At 46.4% G+C, this 16432-nt stretch overlaps 1 protein-coding gene across 2 annotated transcripts in view; it reads left to right on the top strand.

Annotated features, from left to right (window-relative positions):
* TH (tyrosine hydroxylase) overlaps positions 1 to 8829 on the top strand; it is a 21424-nt gene extending 12595 nt beyond the window's left edge. Inside the window, exons 6-13 of one of the 2 annotated variants that reach the window (XM_026850579.1) lie at positions 278 to 328; positions 1205 to 1350; positions 1733 to 1889; positions 2023 to 2092; positions 2440 to 2496; positions 3091 to 3186; positions 3358 to 3491; positions 6407 to 8829. In XM_026850579.1, the coding sequence (XP_026706380.1) occupies positions 278 to 328; positions 1205 to 1350; positions 1733 to 1889; positions 2023 to 2092; positions 2440 to 2496; positions 3091 to 3186; positions 3358 to 3491; positions 6407 to 6566 (871 nt within the window). In that variant the 3' untranslated portion in view covers positions 6567 to 8829. The remainder of the gene's footprint in view (positions 1 to 277; positions 329 to 1204; positions 1351 to 1732; positions 1890 to 2022; positions 2093 to 2439; positions 2497 to 3090; positions 3187 to 3357; positions 3492 to 6406) is intronic. The other variant, XM_026850580.1, reaches the window with a different exon arrangement.
* The last annotated feature ends 7603 nt before the right edge of the window (positions 8830 to 16432 follow it).

Raw genomic sequence — 16432 nt, forward strand, 5'->3', positions numbered from 1 at the left:
GGATAATATTGTAATATTATGCCTGCTAAGCTTTTGCTCATTCCTTGTCTATTTATAACCTCTGGCTAGACTAATGCTTTCCTCTGTGTCTGTGTATTTGTTGCACCTGTACAAATGACCCAGTACTAAGGCTTTGTCTTTCCTGGCACCCCTTTGTTTGGTTTAAAGAAGATTGATCAACATCATGCAGAGCTTCTCCGAAGTGCTTCCTTCTCAGAGGGAAGAGAAGCCTGGCTTGTGCTCTGCTGCTGTCAGTAACGGTGCGTTTGCCTTGCAGTGGGGACCCAATCCCTCATGTGGAGTATACAGCGGAGGAGATCGCTACCTGGTGAGCGCTGATTTACTCTGTGGCATTTATTGGCTTCACCACTAGAGGTTGGGAGTCAAAACCTGAGAGGTTAGGGCACGACCTCTTGAAAAATGAATCAGGAGTACAAGCATCCTAATTGATGATTTGTTATAAAATCCAGCAACTCACTGCATGGAGTCTTATGGTAGGGACTGCATCCGGGAGAGCAAGCTACCTTCAAAACAGTGATGCTCTGTCTCCTCCTCTCTTGGAGCTTCACTGAGAGCACTTTCATACTGCAGCCCCCAGGATTTTCCTCCAAAGGAGCCTCCCCAGAGAGTGAGGTAGATAATGTGGAGTCCCACTTCTCTAAGTGGACCTGGCTTGGAGGCTGCTCCTCCAAGTAAAGGGAAGTTATTACAGCTGCAGAAAGAAGTACAAGGCCTGTGGTGAATATCTGCATGGAACCTGCTGGCTTCACTTAGGAAAACACTTCCTTTGAACATGATTATTTCCAAGAGTGTTGCTGCAGGATTATCTCTGAAAACAAGGCCATATGAGCTATAGGAGCTGAGTACACAGGCTCCTAAACAAGGTAATCTCCTGGTTATACTGACTGTCTTCATTGTGCAACTTCAGAAGCTAACCTGCAGGGAATATTTTAATTCCAGTTAATACATTTTAGGCAATCTTCTGACCTTCAAAGTCAGAAATAGGTCCGTGCAGATACAACTGCTGGCTTTGCGGCTCGTTTGGATGTGTGTCTGTATGTTTACATACCCCTAATCAATGCGCACAGACAGACTTAGTGGTGGAGAAAGGCAAAAGGAAGAGGCGTGAGTACTTTCTAACCAGAGGACAGGAGAGGACTAGACACGTTAAGCCACTGAATGTCTGCCACCTCTCATCCTGAAGGAAGGAGGTGTACAGCACCCTGAAGAGCCTGTACCCCACCCATGCCTGCAAGGAGTACCTTGAAGCTTTCAATCTACTGGAGAAATTCTGCGGCTACAACGAGAACAACATCCCCCAGCTGGAGGAGGTCTCCCGCTTCCTGAAAGGTGGGTACAAGCCTGGGGCACCCATGTCCCAGGTCTGCACAGTGGTGGCAGATACAGTTGGGAAACCCAAACCTGAAGGATGAGTGTCTGAGCTGAGACTTGGGAGGAGAGGTGGTGGAGGCTTATGCGTTGCCCACAGAGGACAGGGATAGACCCCAGGTGATGGGGACTGCAGCTAAACACAATGGGCTGCAACTGAAGGTCAAGCCCCTCTTCAAATGATCCCACTGAGCACCTAAAGAGCAGATGTTGCTCCCTAGCAGGAGCAAAAAGATTAGGCTTGGCACAGCAGAAACCCTTTAGTTTTCAGCACTGATGCTTTTGCTGTCCACGCTGGGAACACGGGACACCGGTACATCCCATGGGCCTTGCACCCCCACAGAGATGGTATGTGCTGTTTCAGAGAGGACCGGCTTCCAGCTCCGGCCAGTGGCTGGCTTGCTGTCGGCGCGGGACTTCCTTGCCAGCCTGGCCTTCCGCGTCTTCCAGTGCACGCAGTACATCCGCCATGCGTCCTCGCCCATGCACTCCCCCGAGCCGTGAGTATCACCCAGCCCTGATGGTCTCCCCTGCCCAGACATCCCACCTGGCCAGTAATTAACCTTCCTCCTGAATGGACAAACTCTGTCTGCTTCTGACTGTGTTTTCCTCCTTTCCCCTGGGCATCGGCAGAGATTGCTGTCACGAGCTGCTGGGGCACGTCCCGATGCTGGCCGACAAGACATTTGCCCAGTTCTCTCAGGTAAGATGGTCATCTGCTTCCTCATCCCCAAGAGGGCAGGGCACAAGGTAGGAACCCAAACCAACCCTGGTCTCGTCACCTAAACCCTTCTTGTTCTAGGATTTATTTATATTAAACATGATGTACAGGAGCCCTAGTGATGGATTGAGAACCCTAATACAGAATAAAAATATCAAACTCCACAGCAAAGTGGTTTTAGTTTGAGCACAATGAAGCCCCAGCAGATGCATGGCAATGCAGGGCAACAGTTTCTGTTGTCTCAAGGCAATAAAGCAGAGGAATCCATGCATTGTCAGGCCCTCAGAACAAATCTGTCCTGATGTTCACCCCTTCCCTTCTATTCCCAGGACATTGGGCTGGCGTCTCTGGGAGCAACTGATGAAGAAATTGAGAAACTCGCAACAGTAAGTTTTCCTCTTTGCTGAATGGGGGCTCCAACCCCTCCAGCAGCACTTCTGCGGTATCAAGGGACTGGTTCAGCCTGGTCTCCTCAGATCTGCAGGCTCAGAGCCCCTACCTGAGCTGTCCCAACCCTGCTCTTTCATGATGACTGTGCAGAGTGGAGATCAGTTAAACAGCAGAGCTCGCTTGCACATTAACCCAATTTTCTCGGGCACCAGGGTATCATCAGGCATCGTATTTCTAATGACAGTACTGCTGGGACTCTTTGGGATGGGATTAAATGACGTCCACTTCCTTTGGCTCTCCCTCGGCAAGGTGACCCATCCTGCTCCAAGGGCACCAAGCAGCAGCACTGCGCAGCAGCCAGGCACGCAGGGGACCCAGGGACAGGTTCATCTGTCCCAGCATGGCAGCAACTTAGTTTATCACTTTGCTCTGGCAGTGATGGGTGCAGGGTAAGGACTGGGGACAAAGTGCCAGGTGCTCATTCATTTAAACAACCCCAGACTCCAGCCACAATGCAAGGGCTCAGAAGTGACAGGCTGATGAAGATGTGGAGCTGTGTCCCCTGTGCATTTCTCTTTCTCCTTTCACAGCTTTACTGGTTTACAGTGGAGTTTGGGCTCTGCAGACAGAACGGCATAGTCAAAGCCTATGGAGCCGGGCTCCTGTCTTCCTACGGGGAGCTCATAGTAAGTCCCAGCATAACTTGCCTCCCTGCTCTAGATCCTATACACCAAAAAACTTTCTTTCTCTGCTCAGCTTCAATGACTTTACCTGCTCTGTTCTCCTCCTCTGCCTATCACATATGTGCTCTTCAATCCCTTTAATTTCATGCTGGCGTTTTTCTGCTGTGTCCATAGCACTCTTTGTCAGATGAACCAGAGGTGCGGGACTTCGACCCTGATGCTGCTGCTGTTCAGCCCTACCAGGACCAGAACTATCAGCCTGTATATTTTGTGTCTGAGAGCTTCAGCGATGCCAAAAGTAAACTGAGGTAGGATTGAACAGTGAGAGAGACCCAAACAGAAGGAAATGAAGCTATGGTATATTGAAACAGGGCTTGACACCATGGCTGCTTTCAGTTCAAGGTCAGAAGTACTCTGGAAACTGTTGCCAGATCTTTCAAAGTAAAGTGATTCTCCAGTTCCTACAGGGTCCAACTTCAGCCCCTTGGATTTGCCCAAGAGCCCCCCAAAAATATGCTGGACTCAAGGCTGTGGGTGTGGAGGAATGGAATGGAGTGGGAGGCACTCTTGGAGACAAGGCTAAGGGAGCAAGAAGAAGGACAAATCTAGCTCATCTGCATAGTTCTCACAGGAAGAAGTTACTATCTCCAGTTCCCAGGAGAGGCCAAACAACATAACAGAGGGCTAGTGGTCCAGAAATTGGAGACCCAAACCACCCACCAGGACCTTCTCTGCTTTCTTGTTGCAGAAGGGCCAAGTGATACAGGTCAGGTACTGGCTATCCTTCATGGGAGCATCTCACTAGCATGTGTCCTTCTGAAACAGGGGTTTCCACATCATGTAAAAGTTTGCTCTGTGGGTGAACATTTTAGGAGAAGGCTGAATAGCTGCTCAAAACAGTGGCATTCTATGAATTTAGAATGCAGAAAGATGTTTGTCTTTCTGAGCAGCTGCTGGGCAGCTTACCTATTCATCATTCACCCAGTAAAAAAAAAAACAACAAACAACAAAAAACCAAAAAAACAGGCATTATTAGTAGCTTGTACAGAAACAAAAAAATATTTGCTTGGTGTAGATAGATTTATTCACAGGAAAAAAAAGGGACTTTTGACCCCTAGATTGGTTAACATGGGTTAGCAGACCCCAGACAGAATGCCACCAGTGTAATTGGGTTTCCCAATCCCATGGGACTGCAAACAGAATGGAGAAGGGCAGCTCTACAAATAGGTATTTTCTTGGTCCTACCCAGAATTGCCCACAGGAGGAAAGCTCAGTCCTTTAAAATTTGACTGACAGAGGAAAACTTTGCCTATACCATTTTATCTTAATTTAGGAAAGGAATAGGATGAGGTGAAGTATTACACAATGTACATGACTTTGCAGTTCCTGCAAGTGGGGTATTTCATGCAAATAATGTGGCAAGGACTGATGTATTTCAACTTCTGCTTTTATTGACCTCACTTGCACTGTTCATACAGCCCGGAGTTCAGCTGCACAAAAGCAAGCACCTGGGGAGCCCATCCTCTCACACACACTAGGCTGCTTAAAAAAAACCCAACTGTTGCCTAATGAGTCATTTCCTTGCATTTACAAAGGAAAAATACACTGCCAAGATTAGGCTAGAGGGTTTTGACAGTGATAAGCATTGTAAATGATCCTCTTTAAAGAGCTCAGAGACCACATAGACCTTACTCTGGGAGGTGAAAACATTAAAACATGTTTTGCATTAGTGCCAGCTGCCACCATGAACCTGAGTATCGGTGGCACCCCTCAAGAAAAGCCTATTTTCCCAGAAAGAAAACTTCCCACCAGTTTTCTAGGGTGGACATACTCCCTCAGTGCCATTCCAGCACCCATCTCGTACTTGTACGCTTCAAAAGGGTGTCAAGTGAACACACCACGTTGGAGGGCAAGCTTCCAACCATCGGCAGCAATGTTGCGAGTCCCCGCTGTGGCTGATAGCATTAATAAGAGAGGTGAGCTGCACCTTGCCTGGTAAAACTGAGATAAACCACGTATTTTAGGAGGTGCACGATGTGAGTATGCAGAAACCTCTTTCATTTGCACTTGGTTTTGTTTCCCTGCGAGCGTGGCAGCTCCCTGCAAAAGCCAGCATGTGGCTTTGACCATGTTGCCCCTTGGCTCTGTCTGGTGTTTTCTCCCAAAGCCCAGCAATTTGGGACTGGGCTTCCCCGCCACAGGCAGCACCAGGCAGAGGAACATTCCTCCGGGAAAGGGATGCACTTCCCGGCGCCCTGCGCCAGAGCAGACCCGCAGTTGCCACAAGAGGGTACCCTAAGCTAAGCAATTCAGGAGCGAAAGGGTGAAGCCTCAGCAGAGGCGAGGAGCATGCCTGTTGCTAGTGCTGTTTGTCCCTTCATCTTCCCAGACCTTTCCAGCATGAGATTGTAGCCATGAGTACCAAAATATAGATTTCCAGCTCCATCTTTACACAGACACCAAAGAAAAAAATCCCTACTTTGTCAAGTGTACAGATCTCAGTGTTGGCGGTGAACATGAGGAACTTTGGGGAAACCTTACTCTTGATTTGTTTTCATTTGACCATGTACTTCTTCATTAGAAAGGCAGCAACAAGGTCTTGCTCTTGAGAGGTATGAGGTAAAGTCAGGCTTATCACTGACGTACAGACTCCAGTGGGTGTTGGGTACAGTAGTGCAACTTTGCTCAAGCATATGGCTCCAGTGACACTATTCCCATCCTCTCACCCTGGCCTGAACCATTGCCTGTCAAATCCATCCTTAAGGCAGCTTGCAGCTAGTTCCCCCCTCCCCAGGCAGAGATTAGTCAATAAATGAATGTCAGAAAGGATTTAGAAATATAAAACTGTAATACCTTGGGCTTTCCCTGCAATTAGCTTCTAAATCTCCTTGGCATTTTCGGAAAAGAATTGAAGTAGGGGATGCCTGGGAATGGCCACTGAGGCGACCAGTTCAGTGTACCCTCCCGTTTGATGCAAGCCCATGTGTTCAGCCCACAGAAACCCACAGTCAAACTCATGGTCTTCCTTGCTGAACAGGAGGGATTCCAGCTACTGCTGTAGTCCTGTGGAGCTGGAAAGGTGTGACACCAGAGCTTTTGTGCTAACCTAACAACTCTGCCTAAAGGAGGCATTAACCTGTTGTGATCTGGGTAAATGTGATGGGTAGGAGGGAGACCCAGGACCCATCTCTTGTACCAAGCCCTCTGCACCCTTTCCTTGCAGGACCTACGCAGCACACATCAAGCGGCCCTTCTCGGTGAAATACGAGCCCTACACCCACAGCATCGAGCTCCTGGACAGCCCTCAGACGATCTGTCACTCCCTGGAGAGCGTAAGGGATGAGCTTCACTCGCTGATTAATGCGCTCAATGTTATCAGTTAATACGAGAACTGGGCTCTTTCCTTCCCCTCTTCCCTTGCAGCCCCCAAACCGCCCGCTCTGCCCTCACCTAGTTCCCAGCTGATAACTCCTCCCTGTTTTCTCCAGACATTTGCACCGCTGCCTGTCACCACGCAACCCCAACAGCTTTCCACTTTTGTATGTAGGGCCAGCTCGGAGGAGGGTAGAGGAAGGATCCAAGGCCTGCTGGCTTTTCAGGTAGCTTTTCTACTGACTGCTGAAGAAGCTTAACACAGACCAAAAGCATGGCCAGGCTACAGAGCTGAAGTCAAGAGCTGTGTGCTAGTCTCCTGGGTGCAAGGAAGATGAGAAAAGCTTCTTTATTAAAAAAAGAAAGAGAAAGGAAAAAAATATCTATTTTTTTTTCAGTTTGAGAGAATAAATTAATCTGCTTTTTAAGCCCCAAAGCAACTCCTATAGCAACTTCATGAGGGACCCTCAGTCCCTACCATCTCCTGCCTCTTATAGCCTTGTACATTTGGGAAATGCAGAGCTGCTCTAGAAGCTTTTCTGCCTGAACCAACTCTCTGAAGTCTGAAATTTCAGCTCCCAGCCTCCTTCCCTCAGCTTTTCGCACAGGGTGATGCTTAGGCATGAACCCCTGAGCTGCACCAACCCACCCGACTGCAATAAGCATTGCAGCTCCCCTGAACCTCTAAACTAACCTAAGCCAGGAGTTGTCTGTCTGGCATAGAGCAGCCCTGATGTACCTGCATCCTCCCCAGCCTGTGCCCCACAGAGCCAGCCCTGGCCACCCCAGACCAGAGGGTGTGCACTACCTTCAAGCCCTCTTTTAAAAGCTCCCACAGCAGGGAGTGCACAGGCGCCCAGCTGCCATCCTTCACAGCAGATAGCAGTCACAACGACTGAGATTCCTATGTGCTGGTGGCCCTGGGCAACCTTGGCAGCCTCTTGGTGCCCTGAGTTTATTGGTTTTTGCAGACTGAGTGGGGTCACTGGTGTCTCGAGTTTGCCAGTCCTTGGGAGGATTTCACATGCTTTCACTTTTCCAGTCTGTTACACAGGTACAGCATCATCTTGTTCTTAGATAGCTCGATATCACTGTCACCTGGTGTAGCTCAGGTGTGTCAGTAATGTTACTGCTGGCCATTTCTGAAGAAGGTAACATATGGGTAGGATGCTCAAACCCAGTTTCATCCAGCTTTCACTGTAGATATTAATGGCTTGATTTAACCCAAAGCTCTCAGGTTTCCTCCCCCTGCTTTTGCCCTTCTTATCTTCTTGCAGGCTATCTCATAACTTAGCAGTTTGCTCAGAAGTTTGGCCCAAGGTTATGCAGCTGTGCAGTATCAGAGCTGGGCTTGCGATGTGTGGAGGCAGCTAAACAGCTGTGGGGGACAGCGAAGGGAAGAATTACACAATATGACTGGTTATACCATTTCTGTACAGACTTTTACCATCCTTATCCACTATATATGGCTTTTATAATTTTTTCTTTAAAGAAATGCAAGGCTTAGCAGTTAAGTTTTGGCTATTAGGTGTAAGTATCCTCCAACACTTATATAACACCCTTCTCTAGTATTACTTCTACTGTGGCTCAGTCATAGTAATTTACAATCCATTATGCTTCAGCTCAGACCTTCACATATACGTGTCCTTAACCCCCAGTTCTCTCAAATTTTAACTGGCTAGCTACTGACTTAGTCTCCCACCTGCTTCAATCCCTCCTTTCTGTTTCCTTTCTTATTTGACCTCCCTTCTAAATTCCTGCTAAATTGTTTAAAAGGTCATTACTGAAATCAGCAGTTCAACACTAGGGCTAGCTGCTTCTCCTCAAGTTTTTCCTCCTCAGAGGATTGTCCTGTAAGTGAATAAAACTACTGAGTTCATTCAGTTATTGTAATTTTAGAGCACTTTTTTTCAAAGCTTCAGCTATGATTTCCCAATCTGGGTGGATCCAGATCTTGAGCTATAATACTCAAGGCTCCCTTAAGAGCTGTAACAATTTTTAATTTGGGGTCTTAAGTTATTACTATTAGATTAAGTAGCTGGAGCAAGTTATGCAAGACTGAGGCAGGTTAGGACATAGGCTAGCTATCTAGCCATGCAAATGGTATTGATGACTCCAGTAAAACAGAATAAAATAATGACAATAAAGCTCCAAACAGGCAAGATGTAACAATGAAGCCTGTATATTAATGCACAGCTCATGGCCTTGTTAGCAATAGCAATGCCATGTCACTGGCCTGCAGGTCACTGTTCCTCCTCTCCTTCGGCAGTCTCCAGCTCCTGATGCCAGGCAGGAGCAGGACTGAGCAGGGAGTCTCTGTGCAGGCATTTGCTTTCTGGTCTGGCCTCAAAACCCATAAAGGTCTGAAGGTGGTTGCCTCTAGTTCTCCAAAACACTTCACAGTCATTATCTGACTTGTTAAATGTCTAAAATTAATGCAATTTATAAAAAGACCAAAGCTATCAATATGGAGTGAAAAGCCAAGTTAAAAATCCTTGCAACTGCAGGAGCCCTCAACTCCTCCGCCTTGCCTCAGAGTTTGCATTGCTGCTCCGTGACTCTGTCAGCTGTTGCTTGTTCAGGGAGCTGTAGTAAAATCTGTTGCCCTACGAAAATAGAAAATAAGCAAAACTCGAAGCATAAACCAGCCCCGTTAGTATGCAAGCATATAAACAGATCTACTGCAGCCATGCGGGAGGTAAACACCCCGCGGGCTGCACCCCCTCGCTTCCGAGAGCTGAGGTTGCGCTGGGGCGGGCTGTGAGTGCGGGGGCTCAGGCTGAACAGGCGCTGGAGGTTCTTCTTTGGGGCATTTTCTGTGTCTGTGTTCTTGACAAATTCATGACAGATTCCAGAATTTTTTGGGCCCTTAGGGGGACATCTGAGAACCATGAAGCCGTTTGTATTTACCATTGCACTCATCTATTTAATATCTTAGAGGACTTACCCTATTAGTAACATAATAGGTCCCTTTCCATTTTGTCTCTAAGGCTTGTTCATTTTTATCTGATTTCAAATACATTACTTGGCCCCTTATTTCATAAGCTATATATATGAATTAGATTCTTCCTTTCTCATTTTACCTATTTTTCTCATGTTGCTTCTTCTAACCAAGCCTTGTTTTCTTCTTTATCCTCCCATAATATTTTACGGTCTTGGACACAGTGCCACCAAGGAACAGGCTATCCAAAAAAAAAAAAAAATGCTGGAGTTATAAACCAGTCCCTAATCTGTCACTTCTTTTTAAAGCTACTAATATCAAGGTTAACTTTTCAGCCCATCTTTTTGGATATTGTCCTACAATTTTCTTTAGTCTATTTTTAATAGTCTGACTCATTTCTTTTTACCAGTCTGGAGGATTGCAGGTGGTAGGGTATATGCAGTCCTTGCTGAATCCCCAGGTTACTCATTAAGGCTTGAGCTGCTTCACTTACAACCCCCTCTGCTCTTCATCTCATCATATCTCAGCTGCTGCTCTAGACCCATGGACAATTTTCCTTAACAGCATTTTTACGATTCCCACGGCTGTATTCCTTTAAGGTGGAAGAGCCTCAGTCCATCCTGGAAAGATATTCATGGTGACAAAGAGATACTGGTACCCTTCATTAGTTTGTGACAATGTATCCGGCTGATCCCTCTGCAGGATTTGCCAAGGTCCAGGGTTTAGGCAATGCAGTAGAGTTGACAGCTTTCTTTTACTAGTCCACTTCTGCATCATTGCACACCTTATGCAGTTTTTATTTATATCCTCTATTTCTTGCTTTATTTGGGGCCAAACATAAATTCTTTGCACTCTTTTCAGGGTACCTTGTACTCCTTTATGTAACTTATTACGACAGTCTAAGATAACTTGCTCTCATTCAGCTGACCACAGTATCCATCCCATCTTCTCTTTTAGCCAATTCCTGCTTGAGGCTGCAGTAAACAAACTCTGAGTCAATTTATCTACTTGCTCACTAAATTGTTTCTCAGTACTGCTTTCAGTCTTCCCATGTGCTTTAACATCCTTTACATATATTTCATTCCCACTCTCCCTCTAAGCTTGTAAAATAAACCTCCTGTTTTCTTCATGGGTGTCCCATTCTGTGCTTGCCGTCAGCTTTCTCCCTATCGTGCATCCAGTATTTTATTCTATTATCAGCATAGTAGCTATCTGTAGAGAGAGATTGTGTGAGGGGATTGCCTTTTACTGACAGCCTCTATGCTTCTTGGCATGTTCCTTTCTCTAGTTTCCCCACTGTTTGTTCCCTCATTCCACTAATAACAGTATCTTGGATTATTTTTCCTCCTTGTTCAAATTTAGCACTGCCATGAGTACACAATACCTTTGGTTTACTACTGGTTTCCTTTAAAAGGATATCCACGTTAATAGCCATTTCTTCTCTTTGTGCTTATGAGCAGAGTATGAGTAGATGGGTACAACTGGACTATGGAGGGGGAAAGCATCAAAGACCATCACAGCCCAGATTGACTCTAACTAGGCTTTATCATGGCCAGGGAAATTTTGGCCAAGCCCCTGGAGAGGGGAGAACTCATGTGCTACTGGTATCCATTTTCCTTCAGTATTTTTCTGTAACAGTACTGCTCCCACAGAATCAGCTTGCATTGAAATTCTTATTACAAATAGTTTTCCTTTGACTGAGAATTTTAGTGCAGGAGCTTTCTAAGCAGCTTCTTTCACATAAGGTAAAGCATTGTCTTGCTCGTTGCTCCAGCTCCCTTCCTGATTCTTTTTCTGTCATTTCTATAATGCTCTGCTGGTACTAGCAAAGACGGATACGCTGCCATAAGATACTAGCACAGCTATAGATATGCTGCCATAAGAAATTAAATCCTCCCAGCACTCTTCAGAGTTGGGACTGATTAGTGGGAGTCTTTATTTCACAGAAAGCTTAAACTTTCTAGCATCTATCCATCTTCTTGCTTCACCAGTTCCAATTCCCAAACAATTTTCCTGGGTTGTGTTAATTGTGCTATATTCAAATTGACTTTAAATCCCATTTGGTCTATTAATTTTAAAACTCAGCTACTTTTCTCTTGTACTTCTTCTTCTGTAGCTGCAGTCCCTCGAATATTATCCACATAAGACAGTTCATTTTCTTTGTCCCCCAGATACCACCATTCAAGCACTTTCCTAAGGCAAGCAGGACAGGTGCTCGGCCCTGTGGGATGCAAGTAAAAGTATATTGTTTGTCTCTTAATGTGAAAGCAACTCCGTAGATTGCTTCTTCCCCTGCATTTTGCCATATGGGAGTTTGCTGTGAATCGTGGGGGTGCATTTGTGCTGCTAGCTCTCCTAATTCATCCACTGTCCAAGGAGCCTGACTCAGCCTTGGGGCTGCCAGGGGCAATGGAGATACCTGTGCTCTGCTGGGGTTCGGTGGCTGGTACATGGTATCATGTCCTGCTGACATTCGAGCAGCTCCCCATCACTTCATTAAAGACTCTCCATCTTCCTCAAGCTTATGGACTGATGTTAATGCTGCCAATTGCATCCTTGTCTTACCATGCTGCCGGGCAATTTGAGTAAATGCCCATGATGGTATCATTAAAAGTTCATTAAGGAGGTGCCCAACGTGCAATGAATAAAAGCTGGTGGAGCACATGCTCTAATCAATTTACCGCTTAATCTCCACTTAATTCAGAATTTGAAGCAGTTTCTCTAAGTCCTACACTCCACTCTACTGTTGTGCTTTCTTTCAGTGGCTTTGTATCTGCAGCTACCCTCCTTGGGGTCACTTTTTTTCATTATAACAGCTACAGCAGTTTGATCTGCCATACCTGTCTGCCCCGGGATGGCACTTGTTGTCTTTGTGGGATATGCTGCTATTCTTGACTTCTCTTTCTTTTTCCCATTTACCCATATCATCCTTGAAATCATCTTCCTCTGATGGCTCCCGATCCAGTTCTCTCCACCACTTCCTGCAGCTACAGCAGTTATTTTTAATTTTTCCATCCCAATCTGCTTTTGCGAGTGTCTAATTTTAGCTTTGCATTTACTATGATCAGGTCCCTTTTGAGCTCTCCCTTGCTCCAGGGTGAATCACTGCACTATATATGTTAATCCCTCTCCTTACTTTTGCAGTTTTTCCTTCTCTTTTTCTAAATTCATCTGATTCTCTAATTGCCATTGCACCTCTTTATTGCCTTTTTGGGCCACTAGATGGTATTCCTTTTCTAAAGACAAATTTATTTCGAGACACTTGATAGGCTCTTTTAAAACACAGTTTTCCCTTTGAAGCAGCTGATATTCTGATGTTGCCTTGGCTTGGTCGGCAGAGATTATTGCTGCTTCCCATACCAGTCCCACTAATAGAGCCGGCATGTCCTTGAGTCTCCCTTCATCCGCTCTCCCATATCGGGGAACATTTGGTCTCTATCACCCATCGGTTTCCTGTGGGCTGGACAGGCGCCCACAGTCCCTGCTGTAATCTCTGATATTGTTGGGATTTCCTGTAGCCCACCAGTATTCCTGTTTTTACCCTTTTTCCTGAGTCTTTTTAGACTTTTTTCACATGCTTTCAATTTTGTCTTAACATATCCCTTAAGTATCATGCACATGGCCGGTCAGATTTGTAGAGCTGCCTTGAACAAGATTGCTCAGAGTAAAAGACTTTGAGGGTCTACCCAGTCACACCCTCCACCAAAAGATGCTATAAATTCCCTTTTCCTGACAATGGAGCAGATTTGTAGGATTATGTGGCTGCTTAGAGCTAAGCATGAGCTCATGTCCTTTGGGTGGGTCATGGGAGCCTTCATACCATTTCCCCAGACCTCACCAAACACAGTCGCAAGTTCTATAAAAAGTGACCTGGAGAAAGCCAAGGTGATGGGTCAGCCCAGGTTAAACCCTCCCGTAGATGGAGCATGGGCTGGCGAGGGAGGAAGGAAGGAGAAAAGCATTCCTTGGAGCCAGGCCCCGTCGTACCCGCTGGTATCTGCGTGTCCCAGTGCCTCGCTGAGCTGTCTCTTGCTGTTGCTGCTGCTGCTGCTGTGGGTGGATCTCTCTGTCTGTATCTCTGTGTAAAGAAATATGAAACAGAATTATTTTTCATTTTGGAATCGTGCTGCTGCTGACATGATATTAAGAATAAAAAAAATATATTTCTGGTCTAGCATCCTGAGTTTGTCTCTTTCATCCTTGTGCTGTCCGCATTCAATCTGGCCGTCTTGCCTGCCCCAACCTGGGGCCTGTTATGGCAGAAGATCCACAACTTGCGCTCATGCAAAATGTTAACTAGGAGGTGGAAAATGGTCCCTTGTTTGCAGACGAGCTGATCTAAGCCTTTCTTTGCCAGGATATTACCAATTGCACAATTATGCATGGAACAGTGGTTGGGAGGTCTCTTCTAAATAGTAACACACCAGGGGGCTTGCCTTCGCTACGTGCTTTCTCTCCCAGCATTTCTCACCAGTTCCAGTAATGCTGGCCATGGAGGAACGGCGGGGTATATGCTGTGCCTCATTATGTAGTCTGGTTTGCATGTAACCAGGATATGCGACCTCAATCCTAAAGGTGTTGAACACCCTTTTAAGTGTAGGATCCTACTTGCTTAAGTATAGGAACTATTTCAGATGACCTAAGGTGCCTGCTGCATCCATGTGGGAGTGGCGGATGGGATAGAAGATGCCCAGGAACTGGAATGCACCCCCAGAGACCAAGAGAGATGCCCAAGGCCACACAAATATTTCCTACTCCAGAGTTATCCTTACGTTTAAGAAAACTAACTCCAGTCACTTCCGTAATCTTGGCTCTTCCGTGAAAGCCAGACTCTTTCTCCGGTTAAATCCCTTCCAGAATCATGGACAGAGGTGGATTAATTATTGCCAGCACAGGTCTGGACCATGCATCCAGGCTCCCCAGCACTGTCTGAGAGGGAGTTTCCTAAATTAGGACTTGTAAGGATACCCTGTATCTTCACAGTGCTCGTTAAAGTGTTACAGCTGTAATGAATTCATCTTCATTACACGCTTGGGAGGTAGAGGAGTACTCTTGTCCCTGTAAAAGGCTGACAGATAAAAGGAGGCAGAGACAGACCAGGCACAGAGCCTGAAAAGTAATTACATGCCTAAACAGCTTTGGGAAGAAGTGTCTAAGTGGCAGATCTGGGGCTTGAACCTCTGTCAGCCCCTTCAGGACCAAATCTTTCTTCTTGTGCTGTGATGCTACGGATCAGAAGAACTCAATTATTTACAAATCCTATAGCCGCAGGTATGCGTGCACACCCCCCCCGCCCCCCGGAGACGGGAATTGATTCGGAAAAGGCTGCAGCTGACCTGAGCTGTCATTCGTACTGCTAATCCAGCTCAAATCAGACTTGTTTTTTTCCCCAGGGACCAGAAAAGGTACTGCACTTTCCACCGCAAAGAATTTGTTTTCAGTTCCCTCCACTTGTTCGTTACAATGTTTGGGAAAATCCTAAGTTTTCCAGGGGAATGATGATCTTTTGACATTTTTCTGGCATGGCTGGAAGCAGAAAGTATCTGAAATGTCTTGAAAACCGATCAGATTTTTTTTTTTTTTTTTAAACTGAATAGAGAGGTTTGCAAAGATTGGGTAAGGGATTTAAAATCCCGTGTGACTGCACCCCAGATATGCGACCATAGCCTCGCAGCACTCTCATTGTGCAGCTGGTAGGGTTGGCAGTGGCAGGTCAATAAAATGAGCATTTGGAGATTAGATATTTTTCTGACTTGCAAGTGCTGTGCTTCAAATGACTACGGGTTTCTTTATATCTCTGTTAATGAACCTCTTCAACGATCTTGTGCATGGTGTGTATCACCCAGGAGCCGCTGGAGTACTTGTGCATGTTGACTTCTGTACTGCAAGCCTCCCAAAACCATGTATATCCCACCAGGGCTGGGACCCACCCAGACGCCTCGCGCGCATTCCCCACATCCTCGCCTTCAGAACCGTAAAGGGTTTGGGTCCCGAGCTAAATTTCCCAAAGCCAGAATACTCCCTCCAGCTCCAACCAGCCACTATCATGTGTTTCTGTATGTGATGTTCAGAGGTTTAGCTTGGGATAGAGCAACTGGTTTTGAAATTCATGTGAAACACAGGTTTGAGTTAGGCCTGATCCACAGCAATGCTAGACCGGACAGGCTCAGTGGTGAGCTCCAGCACCTGATGGAGTCAAGGCCCATCCTCTTTGATTTTCCTGGAGGGATAACAATGCAAAATCCATTTTTTCACTCCTGATATTAGTTCTACTTGGTCTCTTGGAGATTATTTTCTCTGGTCACAGCAGGGCGAATTGATCTACAAAATATTTGCAGGGATGGTAGAGGATTAAGTATCTCGGACAGATAGTTCAATGCAGCAGTTGTCACCCAGGACAGTGGAGAGAAAAACAGGGTGGGGTAAGGGAGTTGTTCATTTTCCTTCCACTAAGGTCAGACTTAAATAACTCTCCCACCTCCCTTGGAGGCTGAGACAAGATAATAAGGACAAAAATGTCAGAGCAAAGCATGGGGCCCCTCTATTTACAGCAAAGGCCAAATCACTAACCAACAGATCGAAGCTTGCTTTCTAAACACCGATAAGCGGCAACTTTGAATTAACAGCCTCAGTTCCTCTGCTGCTGTAAATCAGCCTGACCCCGACTGCCCACAGCACCCCAGTGCCTCCCCCCGGCCAGGGGCTCCCCAGCAGGAGGAGGGGGCTGCAGCAGCGGGCTCACCCCTCCCGGCCCCTGGAGAGCCCTGTGCCTGGCTCCAAACACCCCCCCCACCTCTCCCTTCCCAGCCCCCTAACACTAACAAGCCTTATCAGTAGGATTTACACCTCCTTGTCTAGGAACCCCTAGGCAAGTCTACAGACCAGTTACCAGTGTGCATCCAAATCCTTAAAGTAGCTTTAAGTGCTCAAAACAAT

This window comes from Athene cunicularia (genome assembly GCF_003259725.1).
Source record: "Athene cunicularia isolate RWA chromosome 5 unlocalized genomic scaffold, athCun1 chr5_part2, whole genome shotgun sequence".
NCBI lineage: Eukaryota > Metazoa > Chordata > Aves > Strigiformes > Strigidae > Athene > Athene cunicularia.